A 27,536-nucleotide genomic window follows, 5' to 3' on the forward strand; every position below is an offset into this window, starting at 1 on the left:
TAACAAAAATATATTGTAAACAATAAAGGGGTTATCCAGGACTTATGTTTTTTTCTCCCTAAGGGGTTAAGAACTTACAGTCAAGTAGTTACTAATTACCTGCTTTTTCTGTTACGATTTAATGCGGTCTCGGATCACTCCTACCAGCCATTCTCCTTCTGTTGACTTCACATCAACAGAGCAGCTTCATCTTTTACGCTCTGCTCTGTCAACGGAGACTCTGCTGATGTGATGTTAATTGACAGCTGACTCCCAACTTACAAACTGTTTGCAGCCGACTGTCAATCAGCATGACATCAACAGTGGCGCCCCCTCGGCACAGCACAGCGGAAGTGGGAGGGAAATAGTTTCTTTGTTGATTTGTGATCAAGTGAAGCAGGAAAGTCAATGCTTGAGCTGGGAGATACAGCCTGCCTGTAAGTTCTTAACCCAATAGGAATAAAAACTCTAACCCCTTCAACAATTGGAGAAATGATACAACCCTACACCAACAACAAAATACTCCTAGGAGTGACTTACACAAGATTATACTATAAAACCAGCACCATTAGTTATATAATCCACTGCTTTTGTTTAAAAAAAACATTATAAAGTTTGGATCATTATCTTTTCTGCTTGTTGAATGTTCACTTAGAATATCCAATAGAAACCAGCTTTGTTTGACTTTATGTGGACATCTCTTTTCAAGTGAACTCTGATCCTTGAAGGAAAGGAAAAAGTTTTGTAATTACTAACTGAAACTTATGTTGTACTCAAGCAAATCACAATACAACTGGTGATCTCTTTTTTACATTTTAGATAACAAAAACAATTTGTCATTAGATAATATAATTTATGCAATGGATAGATACAATCTTATTCTTCACTCATTCATAAAAGCATAAGCTTCTGGTGTAATAGCAACATGGGGCAGATGGCTACACAGAAAAGCTTCCAACTATTTTTTTCTTTATTCAAAGTGCATATAATTTCTTAGTTTTCTTTGGAGGCAAACATTTTCCTTTGGGACAACAATACAGATCAAATGGAATGCTGCTTCAAATGCCACAAGCACTAGGTAAAGCAACATTGATTTTCATCAAATTGGACAAGGAAGCTCCATTTTGACTTTTGTGCGAACAGTAGTGGAACATAAGAAGTGCCCATTAGAATTAGTGTGAATCGATTTGCATGACCTGGTCCTTTGGTTAGGTCAGTAATATCTGGCCATTGGACGTGATCACATGAGACATGAGAACAGCCTATTACTTTATCGTGTCCAAGACTCTTCATTAGCTGGATTGTCGCAATATCACATGTGATTACGTCGCAATGATGATGTTGTGCCAGACCGGCTGATCAAAATAAGAGACACACATGCACTCAAGTAAGAGGAGGTTCTCTTGGATTATGTCCAGCAGTAAGAGATTACTAACCTGGCAGATGGACTGGGTCATGCGTATCATCTCACAACTATCTTCCTATAACCCCCATACATGTGAACACTTGGCCGAGCGTTCATGTATGGTCTATGTGGAGAGCAGAGGCAGTGGCTTAGCTACCTGTAGATTAAAAGGTTTGAATTCAAGACTGCCAATGTTTATCTCCCCCTACATCATCTCTCAGTTGGGAGGTCCCAACCTACACATAAAAGAGTGTGCACCTTAAAATCAAAGAGCAGCCAAAGTCAGTTTGATTAATCACTTTATCAGTTAAATTGTATTTAAACCATATTTGTATTGGATTGTAGAATAAATGTTCTGAAGGCTCATACTTGCTTAAAAAATTAAATACACTGTAGAGTTGGAGGGAAGAATACTACAAGCTTTATCTGACTCTCACCCATGTTCTCGACTCTCCAGAATAACCGTGTTGTCAAGCATTTTGATTTTGAAATCTATCCAGGAAAGCTTTATTTACTCTTTAAAATAGAAGAACAACATTCCATTAGACATTTAAAGTACCTTTTTCTAACGCTAAGTACATGCATTTAAATGTTTTTTGGTGACAGCACCATCAAAATGTAAGATATAGTATGTTTTGTATACACTGCTGAATGCTGAACACAAGATAAATACCACAAAACACTTGGCAGCAGGAGGAATAAATTCTGCTCAAAAAGCTAAAAATAATGACTTCAGTCTGTTTTTCTGTTTTAAAGTGTTTTTGAAAGCTTTGAGATAGACGGATAGAGGCTATAAAAAAAGTATTGAATATAGGAACATTAATTTATAGTGAATTCGAATAATAGGCATATAATGGATCACAGAAGTAGCAGTAAACACTAATTTGTTACTAATGCTGTATTGTGTCGAACCAATATAATCTGAAAAGATGGTGAGAATTGCATCTACCCTATTAAAAGGAACATCTCTTAATCAATCTTTTTGCATTTGGAAGAGTCTGTTTAAATTTCTGCCATATAGTGTCATATAGTTCACGTTAAACAATAACAACAGTAATATCAAGCAGAAATGCAAAGCTTTTCTAAATTAATATATAACGGAAATATATATATTGGCATAACTACCAATTCAGTAAAGTATAATATTGGATTCTGTGCACATTATCATATAAACAGAACTGCTGCACATGCGATATCCTAATAACCCATACTGCACGTGACTGCAAACTTCATGCTAGTATTGTATATGTACACACTGCTTACAACTACTATACAGTAAAAGTCTTGAAACATTATACCTCCGGTGTTCCTTCTCTTGAGACAGTCTTCTTTGTTCTTCATGCATTTCTAACAATTCAGTCTAGAATAACAAAATATTTTCCTATTAACCACTCTCACAATTAGGTTGAAGTAAAGCTAAAATCGACCAATTTCCTTCGGCTTCCACCATCACCACTTCGCTGCTTGTAAGTATGTGAAGGCAGCAATGACTGATAAATATTGGTGAGTTTATTATAATAAATAAGAAGTTTCTTCTGCACAGCAACTTTAAATTCTTCCATAATGGATGTTTGATATATCTGAAAATGGCTTTTCGATCTCATGTGCATATCATCACATGCTGAATAAAATATATATTGATTCAACGCCAGTCTAGATACGAGTTGTTAATTCTCCCAGACTAGTCCAACCTCAGATTCTATAATCACTGGTGTGTGATTGACATCCTCTACACCTGGGTTTCATCACTGAGTCGCCACAAATCTCTTGTATGCACGCGACTTTCTGCCTGCCTGGGAATGCATGTGGGGGAGAGGAGGGAGAACCTCGCTGACACTCTACAGGAGACAGATACTTTTCCAGAAACTTGGAGATGGAAAATGATTCTGGCATACAAACTGTGCTCCACTAGAAATCACTGATGTCTAATGGCCCAGATACTGACCACCCCTGTACATGGTATGATTATCTACAAGACGTCATAGGTGCAGGCATTTTGCATGGAAAATTACGTTTGCCTGCTCTTTGATCTGATGCTTCAGCAGTGTGGAAAATGCTGCTGGGCAGTTTTTTGTTTTTTATTTTTTTGCTAACTGCAAATCAAATCTCAAAATCTTCAAATTTGCATGAAACCATGATTTTCAGGAAATTCAAGTTGAACGCGATCCTCTGCAAATTGATTGATCTGCTCATCTCTAATACTAGTACCTTTCTCCAGCCTTATCAGCAGTACTACCTATGCACAACAAAGTTCAAGACAAAAAGAGTCCTTAAGTCCATATCCAAGGGACAACACTTCAATCTTTCAAAAGACTACACAACTATATTCTTTGTACACCAGGCTCACAGAGATAGGTGCCAAAGAAAAATTTGAAGTGACAACAGATCCATTTTTAAAACTATATTAGTTTTTATTCAATTAAATAAAAAACCATAAAAAGATATTCAGGAACACGAGATAACTGGAAAGAATGGAGATTACAAAAAGGAAATTACAGCAGACATAAAATTGGCTGTTTTCCTAAATACAGCAATGTTACGCATCAAAAAAACTAGAACAATATTTATATATGATAAAGTGCATTGTGCAAAAAAATCATTGTTATACATATACTGTAATATAATAACGTGCTTTCACTAATTAACCAATTCAATATTTCAGATTGCCACTAGAGGGTAGTATTGCTCACTAGGATCAAGCATCCTATATTTATATATCATTAATATATTTTATTCTCTGCCATTAGAGCCAGTTAAATTAGTGTAAATCCCTATCTTTATTCATGTGCCAATTAAATAATCTAGCCAGATATACTAAAAGAAGATCAATCACCCAAAGGTATATAGATCCCAGTATTCAATAGCCCCCCCCAAAAAATGGCAGGTACAAATGAAATAATTTAGGGAAACATCACATAAAAATAAGAACACAGAACACTGCAGTTTATTATTACCTGGATTGTTATGATCCGGTGACCTTGGAGCCGCATGAGAGACTTTCTCAGGAGTAGGTGGTACCTGTACTGACCGCAAACCCTAAACTAACACCGCAACTAGAAGTAGCCGTGGGATGTACCTAACACGTCCTAGACACCTCGACACAGCCGGAGGACTAAATACCCCTATAGATGGAAATGGGAATTCTATCTTGCCTCAGAGCAGAACCCCAAAGGATAGGCAGCCCCCCACAAATATTGACTGTGAGTATAAGAAGAAAGACACACGCGGGCAGAAAAACAGGATTTAGCAAAAGAGGCACTTCTAGCTAAATAGAAAAGGATAGGACAGAATTCTAAGCGGTCAGTATTAAAATCCTAAAAATATCCACAGCAGATAATACAAATATTCTACATCTAACTAAAGACATAGAAAGTATATCTGCATCTCCTGAGAATCCAGCATGACTGAAAAATGCAAACAAAGTCTAAGCTGGACAAAAACACAATGAATTGCACTGAATTGCAAAGCACACTGCATGTGTGCACAGAGACAAAAAACCAGACACTTATCTTAGCTGAATTGGCAGCAGGGCATGAGGAACCAGAGAGAGATACAATCCCTTCAAGAACAATGGACAACTGGCAAGGACTCATGGATCCTGCACACCTAAATACCTAGTAGAGCTGCAATCAGCAGAAACACCTGCCCTGGATTACAACCCCAAGACAACTGCACTACCACCAACAACCACCGGAGGGAGCCCAAGAGCAGAATTCACAACAGTACCCCCCCCTTGAAGAGGGGTCACCGAACCCTCACCAGAGCCCCCAGGCCGATCAGGACGAGCCAGATGAAAGGCACGGACCAAATCAGCAGCATGGACATCAGAGGAAAAACCCAAGAATTATCCTCCTGGCCATAACCCTTCCATTTGACAAGGTACTGAAGCCTCCGCCTCAAAAAGCGAGAATCCAAAATCTTCTCAACCACATACTCCAACTCCCCATCAACCAACACAGGAGCAGGAGGATCAACAGAGGGAACAACGGGCACCACATATTTCCGCAGTAAAGATCTATGGAAAACATTATGGATGGCAAAAGAGGCCGGAAGGGCCAAACGAAAAGACACCGGATTGATAATCTCAGAAATCCTATAAGGACCAATAAACCGAGGCTTAAACTTAGCGGAAGAAACCTTCATAGGAACATGACGGGAAGACAGCCAGACCAAATCCCCAACCCAAAGCCGGGAACCAACACACCGACGACGGTTAGCAAAACGCTGAGCCTCCTCCTGAGACAACACCAAATTGTCCACCACACGAGCCCAAATCTGCTGCTACCTGTCAACCACAGAATCCACACCAGGACAATCAGAAGGTTCAACTTGCCCCAAAGAAAAACGAGGATGAAAACCAAAATTACAAAAGAAGGGCGAAACCAAGGTAACCGAACTGGCCCGATTATTAAGGGCAAACTCGGCCAATGGCAAGAAAGCCACCCAATCATCCTGATCAGCAGACACAAAGCATCTCAAATAAGTTTCCAAAGTCTGATTAGTTCGCTCGGTCTGGCCATTTGTCTGAGGATGAAATGCGGAAGAAAAAGACAAATCAATGCCCAGCCTAGCACAAAAGGCCCGCCAAAACCTAGAAACAAACTGGGAACCTCTGTCGGACACAATATTCTCCGGAATACCATGCAAACAAACCACATGCTGAAAAAACAATGGAACCAAATCAGAAGAGGAAGGCAATTTAGGCAAAGGCACCAAATGAACCATCTTAGAAATCCGGTCACAAACCACCCAGATAACCGACATCCTCTGGGAAACTGGAAGATCTGAAATAAAATCCATAGAAATATGCGTCCAGGGCCTCTCAGGGACCGGCAAAGGCAAAAGCAACCCACTAGCATGGGAACAACAAGGCTTGGCCCGCGCACAAGTCCCACAGGACTGCACAAAAGAACGCACATCACGCGACAAAGAAGGCCACCAAAATGACCTACCATCCAAATCTCTGCTACCAAAAATACCAGGATGACCAGCCAACACAGAACAATGAACCTCAGAAATCACTCTACTAGTCCATCTATCAGGAACAAACAGTTTCCCCACTGGACAGCGGTCAGGTTTGTCAGCCTGAAATTCCTGCAGAACCCGTCGCAAATCAGGGGAAATGGCAGAACGTACCACCCCTTCCTTCAGAATGCCGACCGGCTCAAGTACCTCAGGAGAATCAGGCAAAAAACTCCTAGAGAGGGCATCAGCCTTAATATTCTTAGAACCCGGAAGATACGAGACCACAAAATCAAAAAACAGGGACCATCGAGCCTGTCTAGGATTCAGCCATTTGGCAGATTCGAGGTAAATCAGATTTTTATGATCGGTCAAGACCACAATACGGTGCTTGGCTCCCTCAAGCCAATGTCGCCATTCCTCAAATGCCCACTTCATAGCCAACAACTCCCGATTGCCGACATCATAATTGCGTTCAGCAGGTGAAAACTTACGGGAAAAGAAGGCACACGGTTTCATCAAGGAACCATCAGAGTTCCTCTGAGACAAAACGGCCCCTGCCCCAATCTCAGAAGCGTCAACCTCAACCTGAAACGGAAGAGAAACATCTGGCTGACGCAACACCGGGGCAGAAGTAAATCGGCGTTTAAGCTCCTGAAAGGCAGAGACAGCCACGGAGGACCAATTCGTTACATCAGCGCCTTTCTTCGTCAAATCGGTCAGGGGTTTAACCACACTGGAGAAGTTAGCAATGAAACGGTGATAAAAATTAGCAAAGCCCAAAAATTTCTGAAGGCTCTTCACGGATGTGGGATGAATCCAATCATGAATGGCCTGAACCTTAACTGGATCTATCTCTATAGATGAGGGAGAAAAAATGAAGCCCAAAAAAGAAACCTTCTGCACTCCAAAGAGACACTTAGACCCCTTCACAAACAAAGCATTATCATGAAGGATCTGAAATACCATCCTGACCTGTTTCACATGAGACTCCCAATCATCGGAAAAAATTAAGATGCCATCCAAATATACAATCATGAATTTATCAAGATAATTCCGGAAGATATCATGCATGAAGGACTGAAAAACAGATGGAGCATTAGAGAGCCCGAATGGCATCACAAGGTATTCAAAATGGCCTTCGGGTGTATTAAACGCAGTTTTCCATTCGTCACCCTGCTTAACCCCTTCCCGACATGCGCCGTACTAGTACTGCGCTGCCGGCACTGCATTACTGACAGCCGCAGTACTAGTACGGCGCCCCGATCACCGCGGTCTCACGCTGAGCGCCGCGGTGATCGGGTGCGGGTGTCAGCTGTATATGACAGCTGACACCCCGCAGCAATGCCCACGATCGGCGCTGTCGCCGATCGCGGGCATTTAACCCCTCTGATGCCGCTGTCAATAGTGACAGCGGCATAGAGGGGGATCGCGCAGGGACGGGGGCTCCCTGCGCTCTCCCACCGGAGCAGCGCGATGAGATCGCTCTGCTCCGGTGACCTGGAAGGAGTCCCCGGATCCAAGATGGCCGCGGGACTCCTTCCGGGTCATAAGATGACCCTGCTTGCCGGCGTCTGCTGAGAATCCTAATAGCAGGCGCCGGCAAGCCTGTGGAACGTGCCTGTCACATCGGTGATCAGACCGAGTGCTGTGCACACTGTCTGATCACCGATCTGTGATGTCCCCTCCTGGGACAAAGTAAAAAAGTTAAAAAAAAAATTTTCCACATGTGTAAAAAAAAAATAATAAAAAAAATTCCTAAATAAAGAAAAAAAAAAAAAATATTCCCATAAATACATTTCTTTATCTAAATAAAAAAAACACCACACAATAAAAGTACACATATTTAGTATCGCCGCGTCCGTAACAACCCCACCTATAAAACTATATCACTAGTTAACCCCTTCAGTGAACACCGTAAAAAAAAAAAAAAAAAACGAGGCAAAAAACAAGGCTTTATTCTCATACCGCCAAACAAAAAGTGGAATAACACGCGATCAAAAAGACGGATATAAATAACCATGGTACCGCTGAAAACGTCATCTTGTCCCGCAAAAAAAAAGCCGCCATACAGCATCATCAGCAGAAAAATAAAAAAGTTATAGCTCTCAGAATAAAGCGATGCAAAAACAATTATTTTTTATATAAAATAGTTTTTATTGTGTAAAAGCACCAAAACATAAAAAAATTATATAAATGAGTTATCGCTGTAATCGTACTGACCCGAAGAATAAAACTGCTTTATCCTTTTTACCAAACGCGGAACGGTATAAACGCACCCCCTAAAAGAATTTCAGGAATTGCTGGTTTTTGTTCATTCCGCCTCCCAAAAATCGGAATAAAAAGCGATCAAAAAATGTCATGTACCCAAAAATGGTACCAGCAAAAACGTCAACTCGTCCCGCAAAAAACAAGATCTCACATGACTCTGTGGACCAAAATATGGAAAAATTATAGCTCTTAAAATGTGGTGATGCAAAAACTATTGTTTGCAATAAAAAGCGTCTTTTAGTGTGTGACGGCTGCCAACCATAAAAATCCGCCCAAAAAACGCTATATAAGTAAATCAAATCCCCCTTCATCACCCCCTTAGTTAGGAAAAATAATGAAATTTTAAAAAATATATTTATTTCCATTTTCCCGTTAGGCTACTTTCACACTAGCGTCGGTACGGGGCCGTCGCGCTGCGTCGGCCCGACATACCGACGCATACTGTGCAAGCGCCGCACAACGGGGGCAGCGGATGCTGTTTTTCCACGCATCCGCTGCCCCATTGTGAGGTGCGGGGAGGTGGGGGCGGAGTTCCAGCCGCGCATGCGCGGTCGGACATGGTGGACCGTCGTCACAAAAAAAGTTACATGTAACATTTTTTGCTGCCGGCGGTCTGCCACAACACGACGCAACCGTCGCACGACGCTTGCGACGTGTGTCAATACGTCGCTAATGTTAGTCTATGGGGAAAAAACGCATCCTGCAGATGACTTTGCAGGATGCATTTTTTCGCCAAAACGACGCATTGCGACGTATGCAAAAAAACGCTAGTGTGAAAGTAGCGCTAGGGTTAGGACTAGGGTTAGGGTTGGGGTTAGGGTTTCAGTTAGAATTGGGGAGTTTTCACTGTTTAGGCACATCAGGGGCTCTCCAAACGCGACATGGCGTCCGATCTCAACGCGTTTGTTTGCGTTAAAAACGCATGCGTTTTTATAGAAAAAAAACAGAACACACACTGAAAAGTCACCCACCACCATCAAGGTGATAAAGGGATCCAAACCCTAACCCTAACCCTACCCCTAAACTCATCCCTAACCGTTTAATGAACATTTTCTGACAGTCATAGTGCCACGTATTTCAGTGCCACGTATTTCAGTGCCACGTATTTCAGTGCCACGTATTTCAGTGCCACGTATTTCAGTGCCACGTATTTCAGTGCCACGTATTTCAGTGCCACGATATTTCAGTGCCACGTATTTAAGTGCCACGGTATTTCAGTGAAATACGTGGCACTGAAATATCGTGGCATTTACGTGAAATACGTGGCACTTAAATACGTGGCACTTAAATACGTGGCACTTAAATACGTGGCACTTAAATACGTGGCACTTAAATATCGTGGCATGTACATGAAATACGTGGCACTTATATACGTGGCACTTATATACGTGGCACTTATATACGTGGCACTTATATACGTGGCACTTATATACGTGGCCACTGAAATATCGTGGCACTTATATACGTATATACGTATATAAACGTATTTCAGTGCCACGTATTTCAGTGCCACGTATTTCAGGGTAGGGGTAGGGTTAGGGGTAGGGTTAGGGTTTTTTGGGTTTTTCTTGTTTTCTTGTGTTTTTCTATAAAAACGCATGCGTCTAAAAAAACGCATGCGTTTTACCGCGATTACATGCGTTTTTTCACACATGCGTTTTTAAAAAAAACGCAAGTGTGAAACCAGCCTTACCCTTGGGAAAATAAAAACATGGGGGCTAAAATATAATTTTCGTGGAAAAAAATATATTTTTTATTTTCGCGGCTCTGCGTTATAAACTGTAGTGAAGCACTTGGGGGTTCAAAGTTCTCACAACACATCTAGATAAGTTCCGTGGGGGGTTTAGTTTCCAATATGGGGTCACTTGTGGGGGGTTTCTACTGTTTAGGTACATCAGGGGCTCTGCAAATGCAACATGACACCTGCAGACCAATCCATCTAAGTCTGCATTTCAAACGGCGCTCCTTCCCTTCCGAGCTCTGCCGTGCGCCCAAACAGTGGTTTATCCCCATATATGAAGTATCAGCGTACTCAGGACAAATTGGACAACAACTTTTGTTGTCCAATTTCTCCTGTTACCCTTGGGAAAATAAAAATGTGGGGGCTAAAATATAATTTTCGTGGGAAAAAAAAATATTTTTTATTTTCATGGCTCTGCGTGATAAACTGTAGTGAAACACTTGTTGGTTCAAAGTTCTCACAACACATCTAGATAAGTTCCGTGGGGGGTCTAGTTTCCAATATGGGGTCACTTGTGGGGGGTTTCTACTGTTTAGGTACATCAGGGGCTCTGCAAATGCAACATGACACCTGCAGACCAATCCATCTAAGTCTGCATTTCAAACGGCGCTCCTTCCCTTCCGAGCTCTGCCGTGCGCCCAAACAGTGGTTCCCCCCCATATATGGGGTATCAGCGTACTCAGGACAAATTGCACAACAACTTTTGTTGTCCAATTTCTCCTGTTACCCTTGGGAAAATAAAAATGTGGGGGCTAAAATATAATTTTTGTGGAAAAAAATTTTTTTTTATTTTCACGGCTCTGCGTGATAAACTGTAGTGAAACACTTGTTGGTTCAAAGTTCTCACAACACATCTAGATAAGTTCCGTTGGGGGTCTAGTTTCCAATATGGGGTCACTTGTGGGGGGTTTCTACTGTTTAGGTACATCAGGGGCTCTGCAAATGCAACATGACACCTGCAGACCAATCCATCTAAGTCTGCATTTCAAACGGCGCTCCTTCCCTTCCGAGCTCTGCCGTGCGCCCAAACAGTGGTTTATCCCCGTATATGAAGTATCAGCGTACTCAGGACAAATTGGACAACAACTTTTGTTGTCCAATTTCTCCTGTTACCCTTGGGAAAATAAAAATGTGGGGGCTAAAATATAATTTTCGTGGGAAAAAAAATATTTTTTATTTTCATGGCTCTGCGTGATAAACTGTAGTGAAACACTTGTTGATTCAAAGTTCTCACAACACATCTAGATAAGTTCCGTGGGGGGTCTAGTTTCCAATATGGGGTCACTTGTGGGGGGTTTCTACTGTTTAGGTACATCAGGGGCTCTGCAAATGCAACATGACACCTGCAGACCAATCCATCTAAGTCTGCATTTCAAACGGCGCTCCTTCCCTTCCGAGCTCTGCCGTGCGCCCAAACAGTGGTTCCCCCCCATATATGGGGTATCAGCGTACTCAGGACAAATTGCACAACAACTTTTGTTGTCCAATTTCTCCTGTTACCCTTGGGAAAATAAAAATGTGGGGGCTAAAATATAATTTTTGTGGAAAAAAATTTTTTTTTATTTTCACGGCTCTGCGTGATAAACTGTAGTGAAACACTTGTTGGTTCAAAGTTCTCACAACACATCTAGATAAGTTCCGTTGGGGGTCTAGTTTCCAATATGGGGTCACTTGTGGGGGGTTTCTACTGTTTAGGTACATCAGGGGCTCTGCAAATGCAACATGACACCTGCAGACCAATCCATCTAAGTCTGCATTTCAAACGGCGCTCCTTCCCTTCCGAGCTCTGCCGTGCGCCCAAACAGTGGTTTATCCCCATATATGAAGTATCAGCGTACTCAGGACAAATTGGACAACAACTTTTGTTGTCCAATTTCTCCTGTTACCCTTGGGAAAATAAAAATGTGGGGGCTAAAATATAATTTTCGTGGGAAAAAAAATATTTTTTATTTTCATGGCTCTGCGTGATAAACTGTAGTGAAACACTTGTTGATTCAAAGTTCTCACAACACATCTAGATAAGTTCCGTGGGGGGTCTAGTTTCCAATATGGGGTCACTTGTGGGGGGTTTCTACTGTTTAGGTACATCAGGGGCTCTGCAAATGCAACATGACACCTGCAGACCAATCCATCTAAGTCTGCATTTCAAACGGCGCTCCTTCCCTTCCGAGCTCTGCCGTGCGCCCAAACAGTGGTTCCCCCCCATATATGGGGTATCAGCGTACTCAGGACAAATTGCACAACAACTTTTGTTGTCCAATTTCTCCTGTTACCCTTGGGAAAATAAAAATGTGGGGGCTAAAATATAATTTTTGTGGAAAAATTTTTTTTTTATTTTCACGGCTCTGCGTGATAAACTGTAGTGAAACACTTGTTGGTTCAAAGTTCTCACAACACATCTAGATAAGTTCCGTGGGGGGTCTAGTTTCCAATATGGGGTCACTTGTGGGGGGTTTCTACTGTTTAGGTACATCAGGGGCTCTGCAAATGCAACATGACACCTGCAGACCAATCCATCTAAGTCTGCATTTCAAACAGCGCTCCTTCCCTTCCGAGCTCTGCCGTGCGCCCAAACAGTGGTTCCCCCCAATGTATGGGGTATCAGCGTACTCAGGACAAATTGGACAATAACTTTTGTGGTCCAATTTCTCCTGTTACCCTTGGGGGAAAAAAAATTGCGGGCTAAAACATCATTTTGTGGAAAGAAAAAATGATTTTTTGATTTTCACAGCGCTACATTCTAAACTTTAGTGAAACAACTGGGGGTTAAAAGTGCTCACCACACATCTAAATAAGTTCCTTAGGGGGTCTTCTTTCCAAAATGGTGTCACTTGTGGGGGTTTCCACTGTTTAGGCACGTCAGGGGCTCTCCAAACACGACATGGGTTCCGATCTCAATTCCAGCCAATTTTGCATTGAAAAGTCAAATGGCGCTCCTTCCCTTCCGAGCTCTGCCATGCGCCCAAACAGTGGTTTATCCCCATATATGAAGTATCAGCGTACTCAGGACAAATTGCACAACAACTTTTGGGGTCCAATTTATCCTGCTACCCTTGGGAAAATAAAAAATTTGGGGCAAAAATATCATTTTTTGTGAAAATTAATATTAATTTTTTTACGGCTCCACATTATAAACTTCTGTGAAGCACTTGGAGGTTTAAAGTGCTCACCACACATCTAGATTAGTTCCTTAGAGGGTCTACTTTCCAAAATGGTGTCACTTGTGGGGGTTTCCACTGTTTAGGCACGTCAGGGGCTCTCCAAACACGACATGGGTTCCGATCTCAATTCCAGCCAATTTTGCATTGAAAAGTCAAATGGCGCTCCTTCCCTTCCGAGCTCTGCCATGCGCCCAAACAGTGGTTTATCCCCATATATGAAGTATCAGCGTACTCAGGACAAATTGCACAACAACTTTTGGGGTCCAATTTATCCTGCTACCCTTGGGAAAATAAAAAATTTGGGGCAAAAAGATCATTTTTTGTGAAAATTAATATTATTTTTTTTTACGGCTCCACATTATAAACTTCTGTGAAGCACTTGGAGGTTCAAAGTGCTCACCACACATCTAGATTAGTTCCTTAGAGGGTCTACTTTCCAAAATGGTGTCACTTGTGGGGGTTTCCACTGTTTAGGCACGTCAGGGGCTCTCCAAACACGACATGGGTTCCGATCTCAATTCCAGCCAATTTTGCATTGAAAAGTCAAATGGCGCTCCTTCCCTTCCGAGCTCTGCCATGCGCCCAAACAGTGGTTTATCCCCATATATGAAGTATCAGCGTACTCAGGACAAATTGCACAACAACTTTTGGGGTCCAATTTATCCTGCTACCCTTGGGAAAATAAAAAATTTGGGGCAAAAAGATCATTTTTTGTGAAAATTAATATTAATTTTTTTTACGGCTCCACATTATAAACTTCTGTGAAGCACTTGGAGGTTCAAAGTGCTCACCACACATCTAGATTAGTTCCTTAGAGGGTCTACTTTCCAAAATGGTGTCACTTGTGGGGGTTTCCACTGTTTAGGCACGTCAGGGGCTCTCCAAACACGACATGGGTTCCGATCTCAATTCCAGCCAATTTTGCATTGAAAAGTCAAATGGCGCTCCTTCCCTTCCGAGCTCTGCCATGCGCCCAAACAGTGGTTTATCCCCATATATGAAGTATCAGCGTACTCAGGACAAATTGCACAACAACTTTTGGGGTCCAATTTATCCTGCTACCCTTGGGAAAATAAAAAATTTGGGGCAAAAAGATCATTTTTTGTGAAAATTAATATTATTTTTTTTTACGGCTCCACATTATAAACTTCTGTGAAGCACTTGGAGGTTCAAAGTGCTCACCACACATCTAGATTAGTTCCTTAGAGGGTCTACTTTCCAAAATGGTGTCACTTGTGGGGGTTTCCACTGTTTAGGCACGTCAGGGGCTCTCCAAACACGACATGGGTTCCGATCTCAATTCCAGCCAATTTTGCATTGAAAAGTCAAATGGCGCTCCTTCCCTTCCGAGCTCTGCCATGCGCCCAAACAGTGGTTTATCCCCATATATGAAGTATCAGCGTACTCAGGACAAATTGCACAACAACTTTTGGGGTCCAATTTATCCTGCTACCCTTGGGAAAATAAAAAATTTGGGGCAAAAAGATCATTTTTTGTGAAAATTAATATTATTTTTTTTTACGGCTCCACATTATAAACTTCTGTGAAGCACTTGGAGGTTCAAAGTGCTCACCACACATCTAGATTAGTTCCTTAGAGGGTCTACTTTCCAAAATGGTGTCACTTGTGGGGGTTTCCACTGTTTAGGCACGTCAGGGGCTCTCCAAACACGACATGGGTTCCGATCTCAATTCCAGCCAATTTTGCATTGAAAAGTCAAATGGCGCTCCTTCCCTTCCGAGCTCTGCCATGTGCCCAATCAATGGTTTACCCCAACATGTGGGGTATCGGCGTACTCAGGACAAATTGTACAACAACTTTTTTGGTCCAATTTCTCCTGTTACCCTTGGTAAAATAAAACAAATTGGATCTGAAGTAAAAATTTTGTGAAAAAAAAGTTAAATGTTCAATTTTTTTTAAACATTCCAAAAATTCCTGTGAAGCACCTGAAGGGTTAATAAACTTTTTGAATGTGGTTTAGAGTACCTTGAGGGGTGCAGTTTTTAGAATGGTGTCACTTTTGGACATTTTCTGTCATATAGACCCCTCAAAGTCACTTCAAGTGTGAGGTGGTCCGTAAAAAAAATGGTTTTGCAAATTTTGTTGCAAAAATGAGAAATCGCTGGTCAACTTTTAACCCTTATAACTCCCTAACAAAAAAAAATTATGTTTCCAAAATTGTGCTGATGTAAAGCAGACATGTGGGAAATGTTGTTTATTAACTATATTATGTGATATAACTCTCTAATTTAAGGGCATAAAAACGAAAAATTTGAAAATTGCTAAATTTTCATAATTTTCGACAAATTTCTGTTTTTTTCACAAATAAATGCAAGTCATATCGAAGAAGTTTTACCACTATCATAAAGTACAATATGTCACGAGAAAACAATCTCAGAATCACCAGGATCCGTTGAAGCGTTTCAGAGTTATGACCTCATAAAGTGACAGTGGTCAGAATTGTAAAAATTGGCCGTGTCACTTAGGTGAAAACAGGCTTTGGGGTGAAGGGGTTAATACGAACAAGATTATCTGCTCTGAGGACAACGCCACACTGCGCACAGTTCTGCGTTCCCGCAAGCGCCGATCAATCTGAATGGCCAGAGACATAGAATCACTCAGACCAACAGGCGTGGGAAACCCCACCATAACATCTTTAACAGATTCAGAAAGACCCTTTCTGAAAATTGCCGCCAAAGCATCCTCATTCCATTTAGTCAGCACAGACCATTTTCTAAATTTCTGACAATACAATTCTGCCACTTCTTGACCCTGAGACAGGGCCAACAAGGTCTTCTCCGCTTGATCCACAGAATTTGGTTCATCATATAATAATCCTAGAGCCTGAAAATAGGCATCTACATTAAGCAAGGCCGGATTCCCAGATTCCTGGGAAAATGCCCAATCCTGAGGGTCGCCACGCAGCAGGGAGATGACAATTTTAACCTGCTGAATGGGATCACCAGAGGAACGAGGCTTCAGAGCAAAAAACAGTTTACAGTTGTTTTTAAAACTCAAAAATTTGGACCTGTCCCCAAAAAACAAATCAGGAGTAGGAATCCTAGGCTCTAAAAGCGGAGTCTGAACAATACAATCAGAAATACCCTGTACCCTAGCAGCAAGCTGGTCTACACGAGAAACTAATCCCTGAACATCCATGCTAGCACAAGACTCCTCAGTCACCCAGAGGAAAAGAGGGAAGAAAACACAAAGCAGGCTACAGAAAAAAAATGGCTCTTTCTTCCCTTCTTCTGAGATGCATTTAACTCATTGTTGGCCAGTTGTACTGTTATGATCCGGTGACCTTGGAGCCACATGAGAGACTTTCTCAGGAGTAGGTGGTACCTGTACTGACCGCAAACCCTAAACTAACACCGCATCTAGAAGTAGCCGTGGGATGTACCTAACACGTCCTAGACACCTCGACACAGCCGGAGGACTAAATACCCCTATAGATGGAAATGGGAATTCTATCTTGCCTCAGAGCAGAACCCCAAAGGATAGGCAGCCCCCCACAAATATTGACTGTGAGTATAAGAGGAAAGACACACGCGGGCAGAAAAACAGGATTTAGCAAAAGAGGCACTTCTAGCTAAATAGAAAAGGATAGGACAGAATTCTAAGCGGTCAGTATTAAAATCCTAAAAATATCCACAGCAGATAATACAAATATTCTACATCTAACTAAAGACATAGAAAGTATATCTGCATCTCCTGAGAATCCAGCATGACTGAAAAATGCAAACAAAGTCTAAGCTGGACAAAAACACAATGAATTGCACTGAATTGCAAAGCACACTGCATGTGTGCACAGAGACAAAAAACCAGACACTTATCTTAGCTGAATTGGCAGCAGGGCATGAGGAACCAGAGAGAGATGCAATCCCTCCAAGAACAATGGACAACTGGCAAGGACTCATGGATCCTGCACACCTAAATACCTAGTAGAGCTGAAATCAGCAGAAACACCTGCCCTGGATTACAACCCCAAGACAACTGCACTACCACCAACAACCACCGGAGGGAGCCCAAGAGCAGAATTCACAACACTGGATGTCACAATGTTCGCTAGCTCAGCCGCTGTAAAGACCTGAACCTCCCGTCCCAACGCGCACATTTTGGCGCCCTGCTTCTTTGGCAAAAAGAAGCCGAAAAAGCAGGGCGGCGAAATGTGCGCGTCGGGGCGGGAGGTTGAGGTCTTTATAGCGGCTGAGCTAGCGAACATTGTGACATCCAGGTAATAATGAACTGCAGTCTTCTTATTTTTATGTGATGTTTTCCTAAATTATTTCATTTGTACATTAGCACATGAATAAAGATAGGGATTTACACTAATTTAACCCCTTAGTGACAGAGCCAATTTGGTACTTAATGACCGAGCCAATTTTTACAATTCTGACCAGTGTCCCTTTATGAGGTTATAACTCTGGAACGCTTTATCGGATCCCGCTGATTCTGAGACTGTTTTTTCATGACATGTTGTACTTCAAGTTAGTGGTAACATTTCTTCGATATTACTTGCGATTATTTATGAAAAAAATGGAAATATGGCGAAAATTTTTAAAATTTTGCAATTTTCAAACTTTGTATTTTTATGCCCTTAAATCAGAGAGATATGTCATAAAAATAGTTAATAAATAACATTTCTCACATGTCTACTTTACATCAGCACAATTTTGGAAACAATTTTTTTTTTAGTTAGGGAGTTATAAGGGTTAAAAGTTGACCAGCAATTTCTCATTTTTACAACACCATGTTTTTTTTAGGGACCACATCACCTTTGAAGTGATTTTGAGGGGTCTATATGATAGGAAATAACCAAGTGTGACACCATTCTAAAAACTGCACCCCTCAAGCTGCTCAAAACCACATTCAAGAAGTTTATTAACCCTTTACGTACTTCACAGGAACTAAAACAATGTGGAAGAAAAAAATGAACATTTAACTTTTTTTTGCAAACATTTTACTTCAGAACCATTTTTTTAAATTTTCACAAGTGTAAAAACAGAAATTTAACCACAAATTTTGTTGTGCAATTTTTCCTGAGTACGCCGATACCCCATATGTGGAGGTAAACCACTGTTTGGGCACACCGCAGAGCTTGGAAGTGAAGGAGCACCGTTTGACTGTTTCAATGCAGAATTGGCTGGAATTGAGATCGGATGCCATGTCGCGTTTGGAGAGCCCCTAATGTACCTAAACAGTGGAAACCCCCCACATATGACACCATTTTGGAAACTAGACCCCTTAAGGAACTTATCTAGATCTAGATGTGTGGTGAGCAGTTTAAACCCCCAGGTGCTTCACAGAAGTTTATAACGTAGAGCCGTGAAAATAAAAAAATCGCACTTTTTCTACAAAAATGATCTTTTTGCCTCCAAATTTTTATTTTACCAAGGGTATCAGGAGAAAATGGACCCCAGAAGTTGTTGTACAATTTGTCTTGAGTACGCCGACACCCCATATGTGGGGGTAAACCACTGTTTGGGCGCATGGCTGAGCTCGGAAGCAAAGGAGCGCCATTTGACTTTTCAATGCAAAATTGATTGGAATTGAGATCGGACGCCATGTCGCGTTTGGAGAGCCCCTGATGTGCCTAAACAGTAGAAACCCCCCAAAAGTGACCCCATTTTGGAAACTAGACCCCCCAAGGAACTTATCTAGATGTGTAGTGAGAACTTTGAATGCCCAAGTGCATCACAGAAGTTTATAATAAAGAGTCGTGAAAATAAAAAATATATATTTTTTAACAATAAAGATTTTTTAGCCCCCAAGTTTTTATTTTCACAAGGGTAACAAGAGAAATTGGACCCCAAAAGTTGTTGTCCAATTTGTCCTGAGTATGCTGGTACCCCATATGTGGGGGTAAACCACTGTTTGGGCGCACGGCAGAGCTCGGAAGGGAAGGAGCGCCATTTTGGAATGCAGACTTTGATAGAATTGTCTGCGGGCGTTATGTTGCGTTTGCAGACCCCTAATGTACCTAAACAGTAGAAACCCCCAACAAGTGACCCCATTTTGGAAAATAGACCCCCCAAGGAACTTATCTAGATATGTGGTGAGAACTTTGAATGCCCAAGTGCTTCACAGAAGTTTATAATGCAGAGTAGTGAAAATAAAAAATATTTTTTTTCCCACAAAAAAGATTTTTTTAGCCCCCAAATTTTTATTTTCACAAGGGTAACAAGAGAAATTGGACCCCAAAAGTTGTTGTCCAATTTGTCCTGAGTATGCTGGTACCCCACATGTGGGGGTAAACCACTGTTTGGGCGCACGGCAGAGCTCGGAAGGGAATGAGCGCCATTTTGGAATGCAGACTTTGATAGAATTGTCTGCGGGCGTTATGTTGCGTTTGCAGACCCCTAATGTACCTAAACAGTAGAAACCCCCAACAAGTGACCCCATTTTGGAAAATAGACCCCCCAAGGAACTTATCTAGATATGTGGTGAGAACTTTGAATGCCCAAGTGCTTCACAGAAGTTTATAATGCAGAGTAGTGAAAATAAAAAATATTTTTTTTCCCACAAAAAAGATTTTTTTAGCCTCCAAATTTTTATTTTCACAAAGGTAACAAGAGAAATTGGATGCCAATATTTGTTCTCCAATTTGTCCTGAGTATTCTGGTACCCCATATTTGGGGGTAAACCACTGTTTTGGCACACGGCAGAGCTTGGAAGAGAAGGAGCACCATTTTGGAATTCAGACTTTGATAGAATTGTCTGTGGGTGTTATGTTGCGTTTGCAGAGCCCCTGATGTACCTAAACAGTAGAAACCCCCACAAGTGACCAAATTTTGGAAACTAGACCCCCTAAGGAACTTATCTAGATATGTAGTGAGAACTTTGAAAGCTCAAGTGCTTCACAGAAGTTTATAATGCAGAGTAGTGAAAATAAAAAAATATTTTTTTTCCAACAAAAAAGATTTTTAGCCCCCAAGTTTTTATTTTCACAAGGGTAACAGGAGAAATTGGACCCCAAAAGTTGTTGTCCAATTTATCCCGAGTACGCTGATGCCCCATATGTGGGGGTAAACCACTGTTTGGGCGCAGGGCAGAGCTCAGAAGGGAGGGAGTACCATTTGACTTTTTTAGCGCAAAATTGGCTGTCGTGTTTGGAGACCCCCTGATGTACCTAAACAGTGGAAACCCCCAAATTATAACTCCAACCCTAACTCCAACACACCCCTAACCCTAATCTCAACCCGATCCATAATCCTAATCACAACCCTAACGATAATCACAACCCTAACCCCAAAACAGCCCTAATCTCAACCCTAACCATAACCCTAATCAAAACCCTAAATCCAACACACCCCTAACCCTAATCCCAACCCTAACCCTAATCCCAACCCTAATCCCAAACGTAACACTAATCCCAACCCTAATCCAAACCCTAACCCTAATCCCAACTCTAACCCTAACTTTAGCCCCAACCCTAACCCTAACTTTAGCCCCAACCCTAACCATAACTTTAGCCCCCGTCGTCACAAAAAAAGTTCAATGTAACCTTTTTTTTGTACGTCGCGTCTGCCATTTCCGCGCATGCGTGGCCGTAACTCTGCCCCCTCCTCCCCAGGACATAGACTGGGCAGCGGATGCGTTGAAAAACTGCATCCGCTGCCCACGTTGTGCACAATTTTCACAACGTGCGTCGGTACGTCGGGCCGACGCATTGCGACCTCCCCGTACCGATGCAAGTGTGAAAGAAGCCTAAGGCTACTTTCACACTAGCGTCGTACTCAGCCCATAGCAGTGTGTCGGGCCGACGTACCGACGCTAGCGTTGTAAGCGCCGCACAACGGGTGCAGCGGATGCTGTTTTTTCAACGCATCCGCTGCCCCATTGTGAGGTGCGGGGAGGCGGGGGTGGAGTTCCGGCCACGCATGCGCGGTCGGAAATGGCGGACACGTCGCACAAAAAAGTTACATGTAGCTTTTTTTGTGCCGACGGTCCGCCAAAGCACGACGCATCCGTCGCACGACGGATGCAACATGTGGCAATCCGTCGCAATGCGTCGCTAATGCAAGCCAATGGAGAAAAAAACGCATCCTGCAAGCACTTTTGCAGGATGCGTTTTTTCTCCAACGACGCATTGCGACGGAAGCCAAAAAACGCTAGTGTGAAAGTAGCCTAACCCTAACCCTAGCCCTAACCCTAAATTTAGCCCCAACCCTAACCCTAACCCTAACTCTAACCCTAACTCTAACCCTAACCCTAACTCTAACCCTAACCCTAACTCTAACCCTAACCCTAACCCTAACTCTAACCCTAACTCTAACCCTAACCCTAACCCTAATTTTAGCTCCAACTCGTCTTCTCCTGCCGGCCGGCAGATGGCAGCAGATGGCGGGCGCACTGCGCATGCGCCCGCCATTTTCTTTCCCGACGAAGAAGCCGGCCGGCAAGAGGAGACACAGGAGGACTCAGGGACACCGGGTGAGTATTATAGGGTCCCCGAATCCCCCTATTTCTCTGTCCTCTGATGTGCGATCACATCAGAGGACAGAGAATTACAGATCGCTTTTTTTTTTTTTGCGGTCGCCGGTAAACTGTTAATTACCGGCGATCGCAAAACAGGGGTCGGTGCAAACCGACCCCGATCATGTTCTTTGGGGTCTGCCCCTGGCAGCCGAGACCCCAAAGATCTTCCGGGTGCCGGGCGGCGGGCGCACTGCGCGTGCGCCCGCCATTTTTTCCCGGAAAAAAGATGGCGGCGCCCATCGGGAGCCACGAGGAGCACCGGGGGAGGTAGGTAAGTATCGGGGGGCTATTGGGGGCCATCGGGGACCACATTTCTCTGTCCTCCGATGTGCGATCACATCGGAGGACAGAGAAATTAAACGGCAAATCGCGTTTTTTTTTTTGTTGTTGCGACCGCCGGTAAACGGTTAATTACCGGCGATCGCAACTTGGGGGTCGGTAAGAACCCCCCGAATCATGTTCTCTGGGGTCTCGGCTACCCTCGGCAACTGAGACCCCAGAGAAAATCCGACTCTGGGGGGCGCTATTCACTTTTTCCACAGCGCCGTTAATTAACGGTGCTGTGGTTTAAGTACCCTTAAAAGGCGTATCGGCGGTCGTTAAGGGGTTAACTGGCTCTAATGGCAGAGAATAACATCTATTAATGATAAATAAATATAGCAATGCTTGACTCCTAGTGAGCAATACTACCCTCTAGTGGCAATCTGAAATATTGAATTGGTTAATTAGTGAAAGCACTTTATTATATTATATGTATAACAATTATTTTTTTGCACATTGCACTTTATCATATATAAATATTGTTCTAGTTTTTTTGCTGCGTAACATTGCTGTATTTAGGAAAACTGCCAATTTTATGTCTGCTGTAATTTCCTTTTTGTAATCTCCATTCTTTCCAGTTATCTCGTGTTCCTGAATATCTTTTTATGGTTTTTTTTATTTAATTGAATAAAAACTAATATAGTTTTAAAAATGGATCTGTTGTCACTTCAAATTTTTCTTTGGCACCTATCTCTGTGAACCTGGTGTACAAAGAATATAGTTGTGTAGTCTATGCACAACAAAGGTAGTTATGGAAATCAACTTTTCAGTTTACAAACACTTTTTGATATATCAGTTTACAGTCTAATGTTAGTTTAGACAGGAAACTAGCTTTCCTGAGCTGAGCCAATGAGTTGTATCAGAAATTATCATTAGTGGAACCATAAGCTAGGACCAGAGAAAAAGGACACAATAGTAGACACAAGTACAGTAGTTAAGAACTTCAATGTGCAAGGAGTTTGTATTTTTTCCCCATGTTTGCATGGCTTTCTTCCAAATACTCCGGTTTCCTCCCATACTCCAAAGACATACTCATAGGGAATTTATATTGTGAGCCTCAATGGGGACAGTGATGATAATGTTTGTGAAAAGCTGTGTAACATAATGGTGCTATAATAAGGAGTAAGATAAATAAATGTGTGAGGTCTGCAATCTGAAGAAACACAGCTCTCGAGACCTGTGTCTCAACTGACAGAAGGCCAGTATTGTAAGTATGAATACCTAATTAATAATAATCCTAAATTATTAATGATAAATAGCAAAAATAACATCAGTCATAACCTTGAAGTTTAATCAAAGGTACATGGATTTTGCTATGACATGCTGAACAGGAATGTCTAAACACATGGGATCATACGAGGTGATTATGTGTGTCTGGAATGAGAAAACTCTTTTTTTTTTATACTCGTGAACCGTGTTTCTTTTCAACAATGATTATTCACCGACACCTACTGGTTCTACTTGTACTTTTACATTCACATAGAGTAACATGAAATGCAACTGAATCTGTTATATAGAATATTGCACTGTTAGAAAAGAACAACAACTCTTCATTTTTACTAATTGTCATAAAGTTAATGCCAGTTACATCAGTGCAATGGCAGAGAAGTGTTATTCACATACCAGACAAAAAACTGTTAGAATTTCATATTAAGCGAAAGAAGAAATATCATTACAGCTTAAAAACAGAAGTTAAAAAGCTCATGTCATTCTGGAAATAGCCAGAGGATTATCTGAAGTTGATGAAACACCAAGAAGAATAAAAGGTGATTTAACAAATGTGGACGCCAGTCATCAGGATGATTAGGGTAATGCAAAAAAGAAAAATGGTTTGAAAGGAACATAAAAGATACATCACAGGAGAGGAGAATGATTGATGCAATGGGTAAAAAAAAACCTTGTGAGATGAGCCTAATGCAATATTAAGTAGAGAAAAAGCTGTGTCTTTCTGGAACAAGGACAGTAAATGTGAGCAGCTGACAGATGTTAATGCAAAAACACCTTGGTGACAGATTTATAAATGCTCAGGAAAATAAAGGTTAGCTAACAAAACTAATCAATTTTATGTGTCAGTTGCTGGGGAATTTATGTTAGAATTTCAATATACATGTCACAACAGTTGTATGCCAAAATCAAAATCACCTGACAGGGTCAAGTTACTAAACTGACTAATGGCTAGAGGAAAAACACAAGATGAGTCCACAATCTCTAGTTACAGGTGAAATATACAATATTAGTTGGTAAATGTGTTTTATTTTACTTGGGCAATTTTCAATGCTATAAAACCCATAAAGGGAATCTGTCATCAGGTTTTTGCTATGTCATCTGAGAGCAGCATGATGTAAGGGCAGAAACCCTGATTCCAGAAATGTAATATGGGCTAGTTGGTGTAGTTTGACAGACTTTCTGTTTTCTCTGCTGTAAATGCAGCAATGCTCAGAATACTGAACTGGGTATAATTCCGCTCACACCACTGATTGACAGCTTCCTATGTACACTTTATATGGTTAGTAAGCGGCCAATCAGTGGTGAGGACGGGGTTACATAGATTAATTTGACTAGCCTACATGTGAGATCTAGTCTGGCAGTGATAATCTCCCGCTGATAAACTTATTGTATTGAAGCTACGACACACGACCTAGTTAGTGACACATCCCTGGAATCAGGATCTCTATATTATGCTACCTCTTAGATTAAATAGCAAAAATCTGCTGACAGATTCCCTTTAATAAGGGTTAATCTGTTAGATTATATGATTTACGTGCTTGTGAGGAGAAGTCTCACACTATCACCATCTTTAGCGTTATACAACAGAATCCATAGCACCATTGCTAAATACTGACTTTTTTTTCAATGATCTTATCACTTCCAGTTTAAGGATGCAAAAAAAGAGATAAAGGAAGTCCCTAAAAAAATTGAGCACACCCCTTTCATATTACTTAAAGAAGTTGTCCACTACTATAACCTTTTTTTTTTTTTTCATAAATCTTGCCATTATGTGCCACTGAAAACATCTAGTGTGTTTATTTTAGCAATATTACCTTTTATCATGCTGTAGCAGCACATCTTTAGTGCTGGATCCAGCTCTCATGGGGTTAATCGACAACTTCCTTTCTCCTGACTTACTGTGCTCTAATACTATAAGTTCCATGATGCATTGCACTGGCCTGTAACTCTGCACCTGGCACGCCCACTCCAAAACACACCCAAACCCCTCCCACCTCTCCCCCCTCTAGCTTCAAAAAGATTTGTGATGTCATTTCTGTCCAACCCACACTCCATTACACACCGATAGATAGATAGATAGATAGATAGATAGATAGATAGATAGATAGATAGATAGATATGGGATGGATAGAAAGATACAGAGATATATCTATATATCTATGTCTATTTCCATAGATATGTCTATATCCATGTTTCTAAACCCCTTCACCCCTGGAGCTTTTATCGTTTATCGCTCCCCTTCTTTCCAGAGCCATAATTTTTCCGTCAATATGGCCATGCGAGGGCTTATTTTTTGCGGGACAAGTTCTTCTTTTGAACGACACCATTGGTTTTACCATGTCGTGTAACAGAAAATGCGAAAAAAATTCAAAGTGCAATGAAATTGCATAAAAGTGCAATCTCACACTTGTTTTTTGCTTGGCTTTTTTTGCTAGGTTCACAAAATGCTAAGGCTGTGTGCACACGTTGCAGATTTGATTGCAGATCCGCAGCGTTTTTTGCCGCACTGAATTGCATCAAATCCGCAGTGTAGTGCACAACCAATGTAAGTCTATGGGAGCCGCAGACTTGTGCACATGCTGCGGAAAAAGCCGCACCGAAACGCAGCTTTTTTCTCTCGCAGCATGTCACTTCTTTTGTGCGGAACTGCAGCATTTCTGCACCCTTAGACTTTCATTGAGTCGGGCACATCTGCAGCAAAACCGCAGATGTAAAAAAGATCTGCAGTTTAGATGCGGATGTGGGTCCGAGAAACGCTGCAGCTCGGGAGGAGGGAAGTGTGTGGGCGGTGACTGTGTGCGTGTATGTGTGTGCTGGGTCTGCGGGCTGTTCGGATGTGTGCGGCGCTGTGCGGGTCTGTTCAGGTGTGTGCGGGGTCTGCGGGCTGTTCGGATGTGTGTGGGTCTGTTCAGATGTGTACAGCCCTGTGCGCAACCACACCAAAAGCGAATTTAAAAATGCATCAAAACCGTGCAAAAACTGCATAAAAAAATGCATCAAAACTGCAAAAAAAGCATCAAAACTGCACCAAAAACTGCATCAAAACCGCACCAAAATTGCATCAACACTGCAACAAAACCGCACCAAAAACTGCATCAAAACTGCGCAAAAACCGCACCAAAAACTCCATCAAAACCGCACCAAAAACTGCATCAAAACTGCACCAAAACTGCAAGGCTATGTGCACACATAGCGGTTTTTACCGCGGAACCGCAGCGTTTCTGCAGCTGCGGGTCCGCAGCAGTTTCCATTGCGTTTACAGTTACATGTAAACCCTATGGAAACCGCAATCCACTGTGCACATGCTGTGGGAAAAACCGCGCAGAAATGCAGCGGTTTACATTCCGCAGCATGTCACTTCTTTTGTGCAGAATCGCTGCAATTCTGCACACATAGGAATGCATTGATCCGCTTACTTCCCGCATGGGGCTGTGCCCACGATGCGGGAAGTAAGCGGATGATGTGCAGATGGTACCCGGGGTGGAGGAGAGGAGACTCTCCTCCAGGCCCTGGGAACCATATTTGTGTAAAAAAAAAAGAATTAAAATAAAAAATAATGATATACTCACCTCACAGCGCTGCACGCGGCCATCCGGTCTCAGGGTTGCTGTGCGATCAGGACCTGCGATGACGTCGCGGTCACATGAACGTGACGTCACGAAGGTCCTTCTCGCACAGCATCTTTGGAACCGGACCGCCGCGTGCAGCGCCGATGAGATCGGGACGTCAGAGGGTGAGTATATAACCATTTTTTATTATTTTTAACATTACTATTGATGCTGCATATTGCTGCATATGCAGCATCAATAGTATCGGAGTAAACCCGCAGCGGAAACTGCAAGACAAAACGTGATAAATCTGCAGGGATAACCGCAGCGGTTTTGCCCTGCAGATTTATCAAATCCGCTGCGGGAGAACCCGCAGAGGACCCCGGAAAGTGTGCACATAGCCCAAAACTGCACCAGGTTTTGATGTAGTTTTTGGTGCA

General features: G+C 42.1%; 1 protein-coding gene across 6 annotated transcripts in view; it reads right to left on the minus strand.

The window, feature by feature from the left end:
• Window positions 1-577: 577 nt before the first annotated feature.
• The window catches only part of EPSTI1 (epithelial stromal interaction 1), a 454,026-nt gene continuing 427,067 nt past the window's right edge, over window positions 578-27,536 (minus strand). For 4 of the 6 annotated variants that reach the window (XM_077297337.1, XM_077297335.1, XM_077297334.1 and 1 more), the window contains 2 exons: window positions 2,683-2,744; window positions 578-700 (listed from right to left, as the gene is read on the minus strand). In XM_077297337.1, coding sequence (XP_077153452.1) covers window positions 631-700; window positions 2,683-2,744 — 132 coding nt within the window. In that variant the 3' untranslated portion in view covers window positions 578-630. Of the gene's footprint in view, window positions 701-1,821; window positions 1,901-2,682; window positions 2,745-27,536 lie in introns of all 6 variants that reach the window. The other 2 variants (XM_077297333.1, XM_077297336.1) reach the window with 1 other exon arrangement.

The sequence above is a fragment of the Ranitomeya variabilis genome, chromosome 3, assembly GCF_051348905.1.
Source record: "Ranitomeya variabilis isolate aRanVar5 chromosome 3, aRanVar5.hap1, whole genome shotgun sequence".
Classification (NCBI taxonomy): domain Eukaryota; kingdom Metazoa; phylum Chordata; class Amphibia; order Anura; family Dendrobatidae; genus Ranitomeya; species Ranitomeya variabilis.